The sequence below is a fragment of the Microcebus murinus genome, unplaced genomic scaffold, assembly GCF_040939455.1.
Source record: "Microcebus murinus isolate Inina unplaced genomic scaffold, M.murinus_Inina_mat1.0 scaf005_hap2_Mmur4.0, whole genome shotgun sequence".
Taxonomy (NCBI): domain Eukaryota; kingdom Metazoa; phylum Chordata; class Mammalia; order Primates; family Cheirogaleidae; genus Microcebus; species Microcebus murinus.
This window is the reverse complement of record NW_027438951.1, coordinates 961,359-981,504: the sequence shown is the minus strand read 5'-3', so window position 1 is coordinate 981,504 and position 20,146 is coordinate 961,359. Positions and strand designations below refer to the sequence as shown.

Sequence of the window (20,146 nt, the reverse complement as noted above, 5' to 3'; positions counted from 1 at the left end):
GAAATTAATTGGCCAACTGATATATATATAAAAAAATTAGCCGGGCATGGTGGCGCATGCCTGTAGTCCCAGCTACCCGGGAGGCTGAGGCAGAAGGATCACTGGAGCCCAGGAGTTTGAGGTTGCTGTGAGCTAGGCTGACGCCACGGCACTCACTCTAGCCCGGGCAACAAAGTGAGACTCTGTCTCAAAAAAAAAAAAAAAAAAAAAAAAATATCCAGTTCAGGGGTCAGTATGAAAAAAAAAAAAAAAATTAGCCGGGCATGGTGGTGCATGCCTGTAGTCCCAGCTACCCGGGAGGCTGAGGCAGAGGGATCGCTTGAGCCCAGGAGTTTGAGGTTGCTGTGAGCTAGGCTGACGCCACGGCACTCACTCTAGCCTGGACAACAAAAGTGAGACTCTGTCTCAAAAAAAAAAAAAGATCCTTAATCTAATGAACGGTAGCTATAAAAATCTACAGTAAACAACATTATAATGGTGAAATGTTGGAAGCTTTCGATCTGAGATCAAGGATCCCTGTTATCACCACTATTATTCAACAATGCTCTAGACTTCCTATCCCAAGCAGTGACATAAGAAAAAGTAAATGAAAAATATAAGGGTTATAAAGATTACACAAACCTATTATTATGTGCAGGTGATATGATTGTATGCAAAGAAAATGCAAAATAATCTATAATATAGAAAAATATAAAATCAAAATTCAAAACTCAATTTAAGTTTTATATAACAGCAAAAATAGTTATTAAAATAAAGTGCCACTGTCAATAACATAAAAAATAGCAGATACATATGCATATATTAATAAGAGATATATAAAATTTCTACACCAAAAATTATAAAACATTATTCACAGAAATTAAATACCTATATCATATTAGCATAAAAACAGAAACATAGAACAAAAGGAACAAAATAGACATCCTAGAAATAAACTGACACATATATGGTCAATTAACCTTTGAGAAGAGCACCAAGAATACACAAAGGGAATAGGAAAGTCTCTTCAACAAATGGTGTTGGAAAAACTGGATATCCACACACAAAACAATGAAATGAGGCCCTTGTCTTACACCATATACAAAAAAAATTAACTCAAAATGGATTAAAGACTTAAATGTAAGATCTAAAGCCATTTAACTGCCAGAAGAAAACATAGAGAAAAAGTTCCTTTACATTGGTCTTTGCAATGTTATTTTGAATATGACTCCAAAAGCACAGGTAACAAATGCAAAAATAAACAACTGGAACTACATTAAACTAAAAGGCGTCTGCACACAGAAAGAACTAATCAACAACATGAAAAGGCAACCTACAGAATGGGAAAGGCTGGGCGAGGTGGCACACGCCTGTAATCCTAGCACTCTGGGAGGCCGAGGCGGGTGGATTGCTCGAGGTCAGGAGTTCGAAACCAGCCTGAGCAAGAGCGAGACCCCCGTCTCTACTATAAATAGAAAGAAATTAATTGGCCAACTAATGTATATAGAAAAAAATTAGCTGGACATGGTGGCATATGCCGGTAGTCCCAGCTACTTGGGAGGCTGAGGCAGAAGGATTGCTTGAGCCCAGGAGTTTGAGGTTGCTGTGAGCTAGGTTGACGCCACAGCACTCACTCCAGCCTTGGCAACAAAGCAAGACTTTGTCTCAAAAACAAAACAAAACAAACAGAATGGGAGAAAATATTTGCAAACCATATACATGATAAGGGCTAGCACTCAAAATATATAAGGAACTCATACAACTCAGTAGCAACAAAAACAAATAAGCCAATTAAAAAGTGGGCAAGGCCGGGCGCTGTGGCTCACGCCTGTAATCCTAGCTCTTGGGAGGCCGAGGCGGGCGAATTGCTCAAGGTCAGGAGTTCAAAACCAGCCTGAGCAAGAGCGAGACCCCGTCTCTACTATAAATAGAAAGAAATTAATTGGCCAACTGATATATATATAAAAAATTAGCCGGGCATGGTGGCGCATGCCTGTAGTCCCAGCTACCCGGGAGGCTGAGGCAGAAGGATCACTCGAGCCCAGGAGTTTGAGGTTGCTGTGAGCCAGGCTGACGCCACGGCACTCACTCTAGCCTGGGCAACAAAGTGAGACTCTGTCTCAAAAAAAAAACAAAAACAAAAAAAAAAAGTGGGCAAAAGACCTGAATATACATTTCTCAAAAGAAGACATACAATGGCCAAACAATATATTAAGAAAATGTTTAACTTCACTAATCATCAGGGAAATGTAAATCAAAACCACAATGAGATATCACCTCATACCTGTTAGCATGGCAAATATCAAAAAGACATGAGATAATTTTTGGTGACAGTGTGGAGAAAAGGGAACCCTTGTACACTGTTGGTGGGAATGTAAATCAATATAGCCCTTATGGAAAACACTGTGAAGGTCCCTCAAAAAATTAAAAATGCAACTACCATGTGATCCAGCAATTCCTCTTCTGGGTTTATCCAAAGGATATGAAACTATTATCTTTAAGAAATATCTGCACTTCATGTTCATTGCAGCACTAATCACAAGATCCAAGATATGGAATCAACATAAGTGTCCATCAGTGGATGAATGGATAAAAGAAATATGGTATATATTCACAATGGAATACTATTCAGCCTTAAAAAAGAAAGAAATCCTGTCATTTGTGACAACATGAGTGAACCAGGAGGACTTGTCTGATCCCACTTATATGTAGAATCTAAAAAAATCAAACTCATAAAAATAGAGAGCAAAATGGTAGAGTGGGGCACACAAGGAAATGGGAAGATGTTTACCAAAGGGTGCAAAGTTTTAGTTATAAGATGAACAAGCTCTGGGGATCTAATGCACAGCACAGGTGGTGATGGATGTGTTAACTAATTTGATAGTGATAATAAATACACAATGCATATGCATAGCAAATCATCACATGGTATACTTTGAATATATACAATCTTTGTCAATTAAATATTTTAAAATAAAAAATAAAATTTAGGCCGGGCGCTGTGGCTCACGCCTGTAATCCTAGCTCTTGGGAGGCCGAGGCGGGCGGATTGCTCAAGGTCAGGAGTTCAAAACCAGCCTGAGCAAGAGCGAGACCCCGTCTCTACTATAAATAGAAAGAAATTAATTGGCCAACTGATATATATATAAAAAATTAGCCGGGCATGGTGGCACATGCCTGTAGTCCCAGCTACCCGGGAGGCTGAGGCAGAAGGATCACTCGAGCCCAGGAGTTTGAGGTTGCTGTGAGCTAGGCTGACGCCACGGCACTCACTCTAGCCTGGGCAACAAAGCGAGACTCTGTCTCAAAAAAAATAAAAATAAAAATAAAAAAAAATAAAATAAAATAAAATTTAAATGGAAAGGTATTTTCTGTTCATGGATTGAAAAATTCAGCATTGTAAAGATGTCAAATCATCACAAATTGATCTATAGATATGATGCAATTCTCCTCAAATCTCCCATATATTTGTATGTGTGTCTAGAACCTGACCAGCTGATTGTCAAAATGACTCTAGGCCTGGCATTCTTAAAAAACAGCTGGGAGGACTTCTGCTGGATATCAAGATAGAAAGGTACAGAAATTAAGTGTGGTACTGGTGGAAGCTGGCCAAGTGGGCCCAGTAGGATAGAAAGCGGAACCCAGAGTCTGACTCTCACGTCCATGGAACTTCATCTACGACAGAAGGGGCAGCTGGAGAGCTGAGGGGACAGGACAGCCTTTCCAGTAAAGGGTGCCGGGTCATCAGAAGGAGATCCAGATGGACAAAAATGAACCTTGACCCCACTCTGCCACCACAGCCCAACACTGGTTCCAGGTGGGTGGCGATGGCAAAGGCGGGACGATAAACTTTATACGTTCCCTCTGCCTCATCCTGGCCACTCTGCTTCCAGTCACTGCTGTTGTTCTGGTCTCTGTTCCATGGTCAGACTCTATATTTTACTGACTTTTAACCTTTGTTTGCCTTCATGTAAAAGAATGCAACCTGTTTTATGTTTATCTTGAATTTTTTAATTATTCCAATTTTTTTTTGTTCTTTAATTTCAGACTTTTGATTCATTTTCATATTCTATTATTCTACTGGTTTTATTCATTTCACCTTCTAAAATCTGCTTAACTAGTCTTTCCTTTTTCCTTTTTTGTCTACTGTTCACAAATACTAACACATGAAGACCTTTTGTGTAATCAGCATATATATGTATCATTGGGATTTTCAGAAGGAAACAATATGTGGAATGGTTGCTAACAGCATTAGGGACACTGGAGGAAGAATTGCCAGCGACTTCAGTCAGAATGAAAGATTCATACAATTTGAAAATGAATTTGCATTCTTTATACTTTCCATAGTTCCTTTAAAACATGGCCAAAATAGGTACCAATATGTAGGTAATTATATTTGGAAGTAGAGAGAGAAGAGAGGAGAGAGATAGAGAGGAAGAATGAGTTGAGTTTGTGTCTGAGAGACACAGGCTGACATAAGAGAGAAGAGTAGGTGAAATGATGAATGAGGCTGGTGACATGATGAGAATGTTGAAAAATAGAAGAAAGGAGCTGTGTTCTATAGTCTCAGGCATCACCATGTATGTGAGAGGCAAAGAAGGAAATGGGGTTGAGCTGAGCAAAAGATGTCACTTTCTGTATCAAATGGGTCCCTGAGTGACTCTAAACAAACACTAGGAGCTCAGTCTCAGGTGGGGATCCTCCCCTCTTGGAGAAACGCTCACATGGTAAGTCCATCACAAGGGGCCAGGGCTCCAACTTCTTTCAGCATCTAAAGGGACCTAAGTATCTCTCCTTGTGGCCAGGCTCAAAAAAGGGGTAGGGGGACCCAGCAGCAGACAGTGCTACTTTCAGGCTTTCACCAAGGACCCAGCCACATCAGGAGACTGTGCTAACAAGAGCAAGGGACACTGAGTAAGCTCCTCACATGGACAAAGGAGTAAAGAGGAGCCAGGCAACGCACCCCTTGCCCAGGCTTCTCTCTGCACCTTAATCTTAGCACCCAACACTTACCTTTCCAGGTTCTCATGTTGTCTAAACCAGAGAGAGAGATCCTTCTTGGAACCAGAGTGCATTCCGGCTTCTTGCTGCTGCTGTGTCCACTCCACAGGAGTTGCTCCTCTTGGCACCGTTCAGAGAGATGGCTTGGCTTAGGGGGACGGGGAGGTGGAGTGCTGGCCATAATGTCTAGTTCTTTTGCCCCACATGGCAAGGAACCTTGGTTTTTATCTACCTGAATGGTGGTATTTAAGGAAGTTTCCAGCAATGATGAAGAAGACAGGTGGTCCCTGGATGGCCCATTGATTTCTTTACTCCAGATCAGGGCAGCCTGCGGCCTTGTGGAAGGTGTCTCTTGAGATCCATCTCCATGGCGTGAGGGTTGGACCAAATGACTGGAGGGTAGCAACTGCAGGCAGTCAACAAAGACATCATCCTGTTCCAAAGAGCGGTCTGAGTCTACCCAGCTGTCACATCTAGTGGGTAGACTGAGGGAAGAAAAGCATGTACGTTGGACTGAAATGTAGCCATCCACCCGTTACAAAACCTCATTCTCATTCCTCTAATATCATCCTTTTTATACTTATAGAGCTATATTCCCTCTACAACCCTCAGTTACACCAACCCCTTTGTGCAGGCAAAGAAAAATGGTTTAGTGATTTTTTTTCATTCTACAAGCATCAGGTGCATATGAAAATGCATGGTTAGAAGTGAAAACCACAATGCTGAAATATATGACTCATTTTGTTCAGTATACTGCATGCTTCATCTTTCACAGGGGTTGATCTGTCGCTACCTTGGCATTGGCAGGAAGAGAGGTGAGAACAGACACATCACTAGAAAATGCTACCGCTAAGTGGACTGACTTGATGAGGCACAGTGAGCATGTCTCAGTGACAGACTCCACAAGAGAAAGCAGTGTGGGTTCTGTGAACATAGGCCTGGGCATAGGCATACCTGGCATGGTGCAGTTTTCCAGTCTCACAGCTGGACAAAACCAGATAATCAGGAAGGAAGAGAAGCTCCGATTCACTTCTGATTTCTTCAGTGGCTATGGCATTAGTATTTGGGTCATTTCTTGGCAAGGAGGAGCTGACAGCATGGGCAGTATGAAGGCAGCTGGCAGGAGATGGCTGGAGGGAGGAGGGCATGTGAGAGAGGCTCTCCATGGAATCTGCTGGAGAAATCATTTCCCAAGTTAATGTTGTAAGAATGGCTATAACACTCACTCAAGATTTCTCAAACAGCATCTAAGAAGCCAAATAGAAGATGCAAACCACAGCTGGTGTTTGTACTGATACACGAGACCATTTCCCCAAGCTATAAACAATGTCTGGGAAAGAAGGCCAATGCTCCAACAGTAAAGTGTTGAATCAATTAAGAGTAAAAAAAGCAAGCATTCTTGGCCTAAAAATCTTCAGTGAGATGGTCTGCACACTGCTTCTTCTTTTTTTTTTTTCTAAATTTTTTAAAGTTTCTTTATTCTTTTTTTTTTTTTGAGACAGAGTCTCACTTTGTTGCCCAGGCTAGAGTGAGTGCCGTGGCGTCAGCCTGGCTCACAGCAACCTCAATCTCCGGGGCTCAAGCAATCCTACTGCCTCAGCCTCCCGAGTAGCTGGGACTACAGGCATGCACCACCATGCCCGGCTAATTTTTTGTATATATATTTTTAGTTGGTCAATTAATTTATTTCTATTTTTGGTAGAGACGGGGTCTCGCTCAGGCTGGTTTTGAACTCCTGACCTTGAGCAATCCGCCCGCCTCGGCCTCCCAAAGTGCTAGGATTACAGGTGTGAGCCACCATGGCCGGCTCTTTATTCTTTTAACATTTAATTTTTCTTCCTTCTTTATTTCTAAAATTTTTTTCCTTTATCTGATTTTATGCACACTGCTTCCTTATGGCCCTCAGCAGTAGTCCTGCATCATAGTTTATTCACTCAACAAACATATATCTACATATATATTTATGCATAACAAGTATATGTCTATATCTACATGCATCCTTATGCATACATACGTATGTATGTGTCTATACACACACACACACACACACACACACACGAGATATCTATATAAAATGCCTATTACATCTACTGTGTGCCTAGAGCCGTTCAAAATTGACAATACAGCGAAGACATAGACCCTGCCTTTACTGGAGTTTACATTCTAGCAGAAGAGACAGACAAATAACAAATAAATAAAGAATTCTGTTAATGATTATTATAAGTAAAAGGAAGGAAAAGAAACAGGGTGTTGTGATGGCTGGAAAAGCTCACATTTCCTAAGGAGCATAACATTCTCCCCATTGCCTGAACATGGCTCTTAAGATAAATTTAAATCACGAACCAATGAGAACTCCAGATCAGAAATGGCCAATTAAAAACCTGCTTTTATTTCCCCTTTTAATTGAGTTGGTACTTCAGGATTCCTGATTCAGAGTGATCCAGGACTGCCAGGGTTCAAGTCTAGGCTCTTGCAGGGGTGGGGAACCTGTAGCCTTAAGTCCACATGTGGTCTTCTAGGTCCTTAAGTGTGGCCTTTTGACTGAATCCAAATTTTACAGAACAAATCCTTTTATTAAAATGGGCTCAGCAGAGGAAGACGAAGCTTTTATTGCCTCATTTGATGCTTAAAAAAGAACAATCTTGACATCAGAAGGCCACAGGTTCCCCATCCCTGCATGACTTACGGGCCTGCCTTCGCCAAGTTTCCTTCTTTGTAGAGTAAAGATAATAATAGCACATGTGACATCGAACTGGTATGGGGATGAAATGAGTTAATATGCAAAAGCATTTTAACAGAGCTCTTGGCCAGGATACACACAATGTGTTGACTACTCTATGGTTGCCGGAGACAGAACCAAACACTATACATGAAAAGCCATAAGAAAGTCCTTTTGTCCTAGCACTCTGGGAGGCTGAGGTGGGCGGATTGCTCGAGGTCAGGAGTTCGAAACCAGCCTGAGCAAGAGCGAGACCCCGTCTCTACTATAAATAGAAAGAAATTAATTGGCCAACTAATATATATAGAAAAAATCAGCCGGGCATGGTGACGCATGTCTGTAGTCCCAGCTACTTGGGAGGCTGAGGCAGAAGGATCGCTTGAGCCCAGGAGTTTGAGGTTGCTGTGAGCTAGGCTGACGCCACGGCACTCACTCTAGCCTAGGAAACAAAGTGAGACTCTGTCTCAAAAAAAAAAAAAAAAAGCCCTTTCGGTATAATTCTCAAGGAGGACTCTACCCTTAAAATGAGGTGGGGAGGGCGCTACAGGAATGAAAGAAGTCATAGGGGAATTTTCTGGCTTCTTCCAACTTTACACAAGGGCAGGGCTCTTCAATTATTGCCTGGTTGCTTTACTTATTCCTGTTGCTCTTGGGTTACTGGGAAACACATTATGTACATGTATTTTATGATAACTCTTAGATGAATAAAGAAACAGGAGACATATAACACGATACATGAATATATATCTAGTTGGGGCTGAAGACAGGGAAAAGGGAACCAACAGAAAAGCTTGGTTTGCATAGCATCAGACTAGCCATGGTGGACCTACTGTAACTTTGCATGTAAGCTGTGTCTTTGCACCAAGAATAAAGAACTTGCCATCACTTCATTTTTTTTTATTTGAGTGCTCTCAAAGTTCAGAAATATTACTAAATAGCTTCACTTAATAAGCTTCCCTGGTTAATAAAAAGAAAAGGAATTTGTCTTCAGGAAGTACACACCCTCATGTGTCTGTTCTAGAGGGAAATGCAACTGACTCTCTGTCGCCACCTAGTGGTAGCATGTAGATATTTCAGAGGCAGATGGTAAAAAAACAGCGTTGAAATGTTGAAGTAACTAACTGTAGACTACTGGATTTAGGGGCAAGATTTTATCTACTAGACTAAGAGGCTAAAAAAAGAAACAGACTCAAAAATCCCATATTTTGGGCTGGGCGTGGTGGCTCATGCCTGTAATGCTAGCACTCTGGGAGGCCGAGGCGGGCGGATTGCTCGAGGTCAGGAGTTCGAAACCAACCTGAGCAAGAGCAAGACCCCATCTCTACTATAAATAGAAAGAAATTAATTGGCCAACTAATATATACAGAAAAAATTAGGCGGGCATGGTGGCGCATGCCTGTAGTCCCAGCTACTCGGGAGGCTGAGGCAGCAGGATTGCTTGAGCCCAGGAGTTTGAGGTTGCTGTGAGCTAGGCTGACGCCATGGCACTCACTCTAGCCTGGGCAACAAAGTGAGACTCTGTATCAAAAAAAAAAAAATCCCATATTTTTATGATCAGGGCATGGTGCAATAATTCCAGGGACTCAACAACAAAATCCATGCAGGGAAGTGAATTATAACACTAGGTTACAATATACCTGGTCTATGACATAGGAAGAACAGTATGTAGGTTTGTGCAGGGGGGCTCTTCATGAGTCAATTGCCCCCACTGCCCAGAAATGGCCCACAGCAAACTTACAACTAATTTCCCCTGCAGAGAACTTGAGACAGTTGGAGATATGAGGAACTCTTTCTTGCCTGTGATAAGTAGCCAAGTTCTGTCTTTCTACCATTTGGTGCTGAAAAACCAAAAAGGCACCACAAAAGCTGGAGTTCCACGAATTTTTGAAAGATGGCAATATTTCATATATCTAGAAAATGAAGTATCATCATCTTGGGGAAAATCGGAGCCCTGTAGGACATTTTCACCCACATTTGACTTTCACTATGGCTGAATGAGAGCAAAGACACGAAAGGATTTGAAAGCCATCAAAGCTACCTGCAATGCTCAATGTGTGGATAGACCCTGCCTTCCCATATTTGGACTAGAATCCTAGAACCAGGCGAAAGGGGGCAATTTCCAGTACTTGGTAGGAACAGTTCTGATATAAATTTGCCTGCTAAAGCACCCTCAGGGAGGTTGGCTTGACACCTTGAACCGTTTTTCTGCCGTAGCTCTCTAGTGCAGGTGCAGTGTCCCGGGCTACCCTTTAGCATACAGAAGCCCCCACTCCATTCTTACCTGCACTGTCCTCCAAGTGGCCCAGGTTGCAGACCTGACTGATGCTGTGTACCCACACCTGCATTTCTTCCTCAGTCTTGGCCACCAGATAGAACGTACGGGAAGTGGTCTTGACAATGAACACGAAATTATTCTGAAATTCCTTCCGAACAAAGCCGGGGCCCACATGCTTCCACACTGTACACTCGCTGAGGTCTATCACCCGGATGGGCTTGCTTGAGTGCTTGTTCCTGTAGTACTCCAAGACATCGGGGTTGCCACTCATGCGGCCCTGCCGGAGGACAAACCAACGCTTGCGCCAGGCCTGCAGAGAGGCAATTCAATAAGAAGTTACTGGACCAATTGCTCTTGCTTCTCAGGTTCTGCCAAGAACCTATGTCATGACAAGGACAGCAGGAAGGAAGCAAATCAGCCATTATAATGATCAAACACTTTATATTAAATAAAGGACTAGTGTACCATCTTTAAGAATACTTTATTAGATGTTTTTAAGGATGGGTCAACATTGGGGAGTCTAGTAATGGGATTCACACTCACAGTTTCAAGGACCAGAATTATACAATCATTATAATTGATGCAGCATAAAGCCTGTAATACAAATTAAATGTATGCTCAGGCTTTAAAATAATCTTAGTAATGAAGAAAAAGGAAACTTTGTTACTATTGTCTATCTCAGTCCAAGAGCCAAATGGTACATTCAAATCAGATACAAATGACGAGTATCTGCCATGGCCAGTTATTTAAGTTCTAAAGAATTGGCCAAAAAGAAAAATCATATACATTAGAGAGGAAGAGAGAGGACTACTATTATCTGAAGGTAATATAATTGTCTTTCCATAAAAACGCCACAGATGATTAAAACACAAATGGAATTCTAAGAGAATTAAGTAGAACGGCTGGTTATACTTCCTATGTAACCTTTTCTAAGTGCTTTACCGTAATCCATTTAATCTCCAGAACTACCCTATGGGAGAGGTAAGCATTACCATCTCCATCTTATATATAATAAAATTGAGATTCAGAGAGATCAAGTAATGTACCCAAAGTCAAGCAGCTAAATAGCTGTAGGAATGTATCTGAACTCAGATGGGGATAGAATGGTCAATAATGAAGTAAAAAAAGTAGAAAGAGGAGTTTAGCCAACTCTTTAGAGATGTGTGATTACAAAGGCGGAAAGCTGTGGGGTCAAGAAATTTTTTTTTTTTAATGAGCGGCACTTAAGAATTCAGCCCTGGTGGCTCACGCCTGTAATCCTAGCACTCTGGGAGGCCGAGGCAGGCAGATTGCTTGAGGTCAGGAGTTCAAAACCAGCCAGAGCAAGAGCGAGACATCATCTCTACTATAAATAGAAAGAAATTAATTGGCCAACTAATATATATAGAAAAAATTAGCTGGGCATGTGGCGCATGCCTGTAGTCCCAGGTACTCGGGAGGCTGAGGCAGTAGGATTGCCTGAGCCCAGGAGTTTGAGGTTGCTGTGAGCTAGGCTGACGCCACGGCACTCACTCTAGCCTGGGCAACAAAGAGAGACTCTGTCTCAAAAAAAAAAAAAAAAAAAAAACACAAAAAAAGAATTCAGCCCCTTGGAGTCACAGTGTTTCTTAGCCACAAATAGTATCATTCCCCTAGGGGGCACCTGAAAATATGTAATTTTTGCTCATCATGAAGGAGAGAGCATGGCAGAATTGTCTGTCTTAAAGCTATCAATGCCCCTGTTGTGAAAAACTATAAGAACTAAAAGAAACTTCCCTTGATGGAATACAAACCTCGGAAAGAGCTGAGCCTTGAGGTAAGATGAGCAAAGGTTAGTCCATACTTAGAAAAGAGAATGTTATTCCACAGAAACCTGTGGCAGGTGACTTTTGGGGCTCCTCTGCTCCCCATTCAGCATTGACCTAGCATGTTTGCTGTAGACAGTACCATCTTGGCTTAGTACAGAGAAGGGGTACAGATCTAGGGAAGCAGCTATTTGCAGTTGACCAAAACCCTAAGGAGTCCTCTGAATCTGTAAACTTCCCTGCCCTCTCTGAGAGCCAGTGGGGAGCAATGTAGAACCTCTGCTGTAGGGAAATGTGGCATTAGCCTCAGTTGGGAATTAAGGATGACAGGCTGATTGCAGGGCTTTTCTCCACTGGAGACACTTGATGTTGCAGCAGAGAGATTTATAGCTCTGTGGTTTTCTCTCCTGTGCGGTGGCATGTGTGACAGCAGGATGTGCAGGCTTCTGCCAGGAGGTATGGCAACCACTGGGACAGGAAGTCTTTTCTCTCTGTAGCTTCATTTATGCTTGACATTTTTATAAGTCCACCAGCTTTAACCAAGGAGACAGAGAAAAAGAAAAAGCCAGTATTTGGAGTGTTCTCAGCTCCCTCCCTGCTGAGAGAACATGATATTTGAGGTAGCATAAAAGCCAAAAGAGCACTGAAGAGTGAAGGCCAATCGTCACAAATGACCTACAATTATGTCTCAGAATAAAAAGCTCTTTTCAGGGCTGTAGCAAGGAGCAGCAAGGAGAAGAAGGGCAGTCACTCCATGTCAGGTTGGGGCAATGGAACCCTGGCTTGGTTGCACCTTTGCAGACAGCATAAAGCTCTGAGAGGAGGTTTGGTCACTCAGGACATGAACAAGGCAGTGTGATTAAGGCCGTGGGGTTTTTATTTATTTATTTATTTTTTTTTTGAGACAGAGCCTCACTCTGCTGCCCAGGCTAGAGTGCTGTGGTGTCAGCCTAGCTCATAGCAACCTCAAACTCTTGGGCTCAAGCAATCCTCCTGCCTCACCCTCCTGAGTAGCTGGGACTACAAGCATGCACCACCATGCTGGGCTAATTTTTTCTATATATTTTTAGTTGGCCAATTAATGTCTTTCTATTTTTAGTAGAGACGGGGTCTTGCTCTTGCTCAGGCTGGTTTCGAACTCCTGACCTTAAGCGATCAGCACGCCTCGGCCTCCCAGAGTGCTAGGATTACAGGTGTAAGCCACTGCGCCCGGCAAAGTCTGTGGTTTTAAGACAGGAGAAATAACAGCATGTAGTATGCTTATGAGGGTGACCTAGGAGGGAGAGAAAAATTAATGATCCAATTAATTCCTGTTGCAAACACATGGCATTGGACAAGAGTGGAGTCACTAAACACGTGAGAAGGAGCCTGAGTCTGGCCATGAGGTTTGGAACATGGGAGGTAGGAAACTGGGGTTTCTGGCATCAACTGAGGCAAACAGGAATGTAAGGTCTATTCCCAAGTGCCTCCTGAGATGAGGAAAGCTTTCATGGGGAACATGGGATACCCCAAACTTTCCAAAGGCCACTTTTGTGGGGAAATGTGAAGAGGAACTTTGTCACACTTCCCAAAAATGATTCTAAAGGGGGAAGTCAAACTGAGCACAGAAACAAGTTTCACATTAACTGCTCTTAGTTTTATGGAAACAATAGATTCAATAACAATGTTGAGAGATAGTAACATCAATAGTTTATTTATGGAATGCCTACTCTGCACCATATGTCTTGCTAGAGAAGGGGTTACAGCTGATCACTCTCTAGCTAGGATGTGGAGGGACACAGGAATATGAAATGGGTAGATTTTAACATAGGGTAATGAGTGCTTTAGCAGAACAGCCAAGGAGTAGTGACAGTGCGAGGACAAGAATGACACAGACCAGTTTGGGCTTCATCCATCCATTCAACAATTGCTTATTTATAACCTACTATTATGCTGGGCACGGTGCAGATACTGGGGAAGTTGAGGTGAGCAAGCCACAGGCCCTGCCACTCACAGTTTCATGGGTGGCGGGTGAGGTGGGCAGATGAATAAACACACAATTGCAGTCAGTGAGATAAATGTTATGCTAAGGGAAAACCAAGATGCTACAGAACACACAAGAGAGACATCGCTGTCATATCAGTGGTCTATAGAAGCTTCCAGGAAGAAGTGGTAGCTAAGCTGAGACTGGAACAACAGGGCAGAGGAATCAGCATGTGTGAAGGCATTAAGGTGGAAAAGGCATGAAGCGTCATGTAAATAGTTCAGCAGGGCTGAAAGGCAGGCATGAGAACAAAAAGTAAAGAGGATAGTCACTTGAAGAGGATGTAGCATGGTCTTAATGCTAATATATGTAAAATTGCCAGCACTCCCTCCTTAGGGTTTTAAACCTCTACCTAAGACTTGTGGTTATGAAAAAGCAGAAATGATGTGTTCTTGGATTTCTTTGCTATGTAGGTGATGGCTAAACGATCTAGGCTTGTGTAAATACACTCTAGGATGTTCACACAATGACAGCATCTCCTAGTGATGCATTTCACATAACATGTTCCCTTTGTTGAGCGATGCGTGACTGTATAATAATTACAGCAGCTTGAAATCCACCAAAAAAAACCCCAGAAATATATATATATATATATATATACATATATATATATACATATATATATTTTTTTTTTTTTTTTGGAGACAGAGTCTCACTCTGTTGCCCAGGCTAGAGTGCCATGGCATCAGTTAGATCACAGCAACCTCAAACTCCTGGGCTTAAGTCATCCTACTGCCTTAGCCTCCTGAGTAGCTGAGACTTACAGGCATGTGCCACCATGCCCGGCTAATTTTATATATATATATATATATATATATATTTTTTTTTTTTTTAGGCAGAGTCTCGCTTTGTTGCCCAGACTAGAGTGAGTGCCGTGGAGTCAGCCTAGCTCACAGAAACCTCAAACTCCTGGGCTCAAGTGATCCTCCTGCCTCAGCCTCCCGAGTAGCTGGGACTACAGGCATGCGCCATCATGCCCGGCTAATTTATTCTATATATGTATTAGTTGGCCAATTAATTTCTTTCTATTTATAGTAGAGACGAGGTCTCGCTCTTGCTCAGGCTGGTTTCGAACTCCTGACCTCGAGCAATCCGCCCGCCTCGGCCTCCCAGAGTGCTAGGATGACAGGAGTGAGCCACCGCGCCCGGCCTCTATATATATTTTTTTAGTTGTCTGTATAATTTATTTCTATTTTTAGTAGAGACGCGGTCTCGCTCTTGCTCAGGCTGGTCTTGAACTCCTGGGCTCAAATGATCCACCCGTCTCGGCCTCCCAGAGTGCTAGGATTACAGGCGTGAGCCACCGCACCCGGCCAGCAAATATATTTAAATCCACGAGTTCACTGTGGTATTAATAAACAAAAAGAGCTTGTCATCTTCACAGGATGTGAGAGAACCACTTCATTACCTTGAAAACTAGTTAAGGGAAAGAACCAAGTGTGTCCCACCTTTCCCATGTGAGCTGTCCCACTGGGTAGATGAAGGAAGATGTCTCTTTATGAATTTATTCTGGCTAATAAATGGAAAGCAAATGATAGAATTAGAATATCCCCATTTTTCTAGCCCCAGTGAATTAATATGTACAACTATTAAGCATCCACAGCGGTAACTCAGTAAGAGAAACAAGCAGACACCCTGTCGCTCCGATAGCCTGGTATAAGGGCGCAGTCAGCAAAGGCCAGAATGGGAAACTTGCCAGGTCAAAGGCCCAGGTTGTTCAGATAAATAATAAGAAAAAGAAAGGCACAGCACAGGAAACAATCAACAAAATGAAAAGGCAGGCCGGGCGCGGTGGCTCACGCCTGTAATCCTAGCTCTTGGGAGGCCGAGGCGGGCGGATTGCTCAAGGTCAGGAGTTCAAAACCAGCCTGAGCAAGAGTGAGACCCCGTCTCTACTATAAATAGAAAGAAATTAATTGGCCAACTGATATATATATAAAAAATTAGCCGGGCATGGTGGCGCATGCCTGTAGTCCCAGCTACTCGGGAGGCTGAGGCAGGAGGATCGCTTGAGCCCAGGAGTTTGAGGTTGCTGTGAGCTAGGCTGACGCCACGGCACTCACTCTAACCTGGACAACAAAGTGAGACTCTGTCTCAAAAAAAAAAAAAAAAAAAAAAATGAAAAGGCAACCTACCAACTAAGAAAAAATATTTGACGCCTGTAATCCTAGCACTCTGGGAGGCCGAGGCAGGTGGATCGCTCAAGGTTGGGAGTTCAAAACCAGCCTGAGCAAGAGCGAGACCCCGTCTCTACTATTAATAGAAAGAAATTAATTGGCCAACTAATATATATAGAAAAAATTAACTGGGAATGGTGGCACGTGCCTGTAGTCCCAGCTACTCGGGAGCCTGAGGCAGCAGGATCGCTTGAGCCCAGGAGTTTGAGGTTGCTGTGAGCTAGGCTGACGCCATGGCACTCACTCTAGCCTGGGCAACACAGCGAGACTCTGTCTCAAAAAATATATATATCTATATTTGCAAACCACATTATCTGATAAGGGGTTAATATCCAAAACTTATTTTTAAAAAGCTCTTATAGCTTGGTCAGGTGTGGTGGTTCACGCTTGTAATCCTACCACTCTGGGAGGCTGAGGCAGGAGGACTGCTTGAGCTCAGGAGTTCAAGACCAGCCTGAGCAAGACTGAGATCCTGTCTCTACTAAATATATGAAAATTAGCCAGGCATGGTGGTGCGCATCTTTAGTCCCAGCTACTAGGGAGACTTGAGGCAGGAGGATTGCTTGAGTCCAAGAGTTTTTGAGGTTGCAGTGAGCTATGATGACGCCACTGCACTGTAGCCAGGTTGACAGAATGATACTCTGGCTCAAAAAATAAATAAATATAGCCAGGCAACTTAAAATAGAAAAAATTAGCCGGGTGTATTGGTGTGCACCTGTAGTCTCAGCTACTGGGGAGGCTGAGGCAGGAGGATTGCTTTAGCCTGGGAGTTGGAGGTTGCTGTGAGCTAGGCTGATGCCATGGCACTCTAGCCTGGGCAACAGAGTGAGACTGTGTCTCAAATAAATAAATAAATAAATAACTCTTACAACTCAATAGCATAAAAAAATTACCCAATTCTAAAATCACAACAGATCTGAACAGACATTTCTCCTAAGAAGAAGAAAAAATGGCTATCAGGTGTCTTAGTGTGTTTTCTGCTATTGTAACAAAATATGCGAGATTGGGTAATTTATAAACAATAGAAGTTTATTTCACTTATGGATCTAGAAGCTGGAAGGTCTAAGGGCATGGCACCAGCATCTGCTTGGCATTTGATCATCAAGTGTTGACAAGCGTGTGAGAAAAGGGAACCCTATTACATTGTTTGTTGGTAGGAATGAAGATTGGTGCAGCCATTATGGAAAACAGTATAGATGTTCCTAAAGAAATTAAAATTAGATTGATATAGGAGGGGAATCAACATGGTGGACAAGAAACACCACCAGACAGAGTGTCTCTGCAGAAAAGACAGATTCTAGCAGAAATTAGAAGAAAGAAGCAAGAAGACGAGCATACAGCGGACGAGGGCCGGAAGGAGGGGTGCCTGAGACCATGGGAGACTCCACGGGAGGAGGCTGCGGAGGAGAACTGGAAGCTGACACCGCCGGAGCAGCCCGGAGCCCAGCGGAAAGGGTAGGTGGATCAGTCACCTTTCGCCTCCCCTGCATCTCGGACTGCTGGTGGGCTCCGCAGCGGGTGGACAGACCTGCAGACACCAGCCCAGGGACAGCCGCCGCCAGTGAGCGGTAAGCCAGTAGCGGACGGGACACCAGGCTCCCAAATCCCTCGGGGCACCTCCATGTGCACAGACCCGAGCCGTGCGGCAGGCGCCATATTGCCTCCTCTCCCCCGACCCTACCCACGGCTGCCTAGAGAGACAATACAGCCACCAGCCGGAGGCACCTCCAGGGAACCGGACCTTGCCTTTTGGGGCCCTACAGCTGACTAAGGGGAACTCAGACTGTGAGCTCTCTACCCGCCAGTCCTCCCAGGTGCTGCTGGCACGGTGATCCCAGGAGAACGGTGCAGACCCTGAGGCTGAGAGACATAGACTCAGCGTGGGCTCCCTGTGGGTGAATTGGGAATGGCACTCCTCTCCCTGGTGGGGATATAGTTTGAACTCTGGGGCCCAGAGGTCAGAGCTGCAGACCAGATCCCGCTCAACGAGGTCTCCCATTGCCCGGGACACAGAAGGGATATACCTGAACAGCCAGCCTACTGAGGTGTGTGTGCCTTCAGGGGCAGATCACCGTCCTAGAGAGCAACCCTCCCTGCAGAGGGAGGCTGTGTGCCCAGCCCAGGTGGCTTTCCTGCGCAGGGAACCTCCCCGCCAGCATCACAGTCAGGGGAGGCCTGGTGGCGTGTGGTCTGGCCTGCTGGCATAGGCCCAGGAGTAGCTGCAGAATTGGGGAGGGTGGAAAGAAGCGAGGCCTGCTCCAGACTGTGGGTCACAGACAGCCCCACCCCACACACAGACTTTCTGACTGAGCTAGACTTTCTGATTGAGTGGGGCCATTCCAGCCCCTCCCTGACAGCTTTTCCTGGAAGCAGAGAACAGAACTTTGACCCCTGCTAATGACATTGGTGGTGCCTGAGGGCAGGCTTCCCCACCCCACCTCCGCCCAGACTCTCTCATAGACCAGCCCTCACTGAGGGGGAGAAAAGGACACACCTGGAAGTCCCGGAGCCCCACAACATCTAGAAGAATGGATGAAGCAGATATTACTCTGATACCAAAACCAGGAAAGGATGCAACAAAAAAAGAAAACTACAGACCAATATCTCTGATGAATATAGATTCAAAAATTTTCAACAAAATCTTAGCTAACCGAATCCAGACACTTATCAAAAAAACAATCCATCACGACCAAGTAGGCTTCATCCCAGGGATGCAGGGATGGTTCAATATACGTAAATCTATAAATGCAATTCACCACATAATCAGAAGCAAAAACAAAGACCACATGATTCTTTCAATAGATGCAGAAAAAGCTTTTGACAAAATTCAACACCATTTCATGATACGAAAACTTAATAAAATAGGCATAGAAGGAACATACCTAAAAATGATACAAGCCATATATGATAGACCCATAGCCAACATCATACTGAATGGGGAAAAATTGAAAGCATTCCCACTTAGAACTGGAACCAGACAAGGCTGCCCACTATCTCCACTTCTATTCAACATAGTGCTGGAAGTCCTGGCTACAGCAATCAGACAGGAAAGTGGAATTAAAGGTATCCAAATAGGGGCAGAAGAGATCAAACTTTCACTGTTTGCTGATGATATGATATTATATTTAGAAAACCCCAAAGATTCAACCAAGAAAATCCTGGAAGTGATAAATAAATTTACTAAAGTCTCAGGATACAAAATCAATACACAGAAATCAGAGGCATTCATATACGACAACAACAATCAAATTAAGAACCATATCAAAGAATCAATTCCCTTCACAATAGCAACAAGGAAATTAAAGTACCTAGGAATATACTTAACCAAGGAAGTAAAAGACCTCTACAGGGAGAGAACTATGAAACACTGAGGAAGGAAATAGCAGAGGATGTAATCAGATGGAAATCCATACCATGCTCGTGGATCGTGGATCGGCAGACTCAACATCATTAAAATGTGTATACTACCCAAACTGATCTACAGATTCAATGCAATACTTATTAAAATCCCATCAGCATTCTTCACAGATATAGATAAAATAAGTTTACGCTTCCTATGGAACCAAAGAAGACCCCGAATAAAAAAAGCAATTCTAGGCAACAAAAACAAAATGAAAGGTATTAATATGCCAGATATCAAACTATACTACAAAGCTGTAGTAATTAAATCAATCTGGTATTGGCACAAAAACAGGAATATTGACCAGTGGAACAGATCTGAGAATCCTGACCTAAAACCATCCTCATATAGCCATCTAATCTTTGATAAAGCAGACAAAAACATATGCTGGGAAAAGAATCCCTTTTCAATAAATGGTGCTGGGAAAACTGGATAGCCACTTGTAGAAGGCTAAAGCAGGACCCACACCTTTCACCTCTCACAAAAAATCAACTCACGCTGGATAACAGACTTAAACCTAAGGTATGAAAGTATTAGAATTCTAGAGAAAAATGTTGGAAACACTCTCCTAGACATCGGCCTAGACAAATAGTTTATGAAGAAGTCGCCAAAGACAATCACAGCAGCAACAAAAATAAACGGGACATGATCAAACTACAAAGCTTCTGCACAGCCAAAGAAATAGTCATGAAAGTAAACAGACAACCTACAGAATGGGAGAAAATTTTTGCATCCTATGCATCTGATAAGGGGCTGATAACTAGAATATACTTAGAACTCACGAAAAT

General features: G+C 43.3%; 1 protein-coding gene across 5 annotated transcripts in view; it reads right to left on the bottom strand.

Annotated features, from left to right (window-relative positions):
* GAB3 (GRB2 associated binding protein 3) overlaps positions 1-20,146 on the bottom strand; it is a 103,275-nt gene that overhangs the window by 44,543 nt on the left and 38,586 nt on the right. For 3 of the 5 annotated variants that reach the window (XM_012742283.3, XM_075999780.1, XM_012742286.3), the window contains exons 2-4: positions 9,981-10,284; positions 5,935-6,154; positions 4,993-5,465 (exon numbers count right to left, since the gene is read on the bottom strand). In XM_012742283.3, coding sequence (XP_012597737.1) covers positions 4,993-5,465; positions 5,935-6,154; positions 9,981-10,284 — 997 coding nt within the window. The remainder of the gene's footprint in view (positions 1-4,992; positions 5,466-5,934; positions 6,155-9,980; positions 10,285-20,146) is intronic. The other 2 variants (XM_012742284.3, XM_012742287.3) reach the window with 1 other exon arrangement.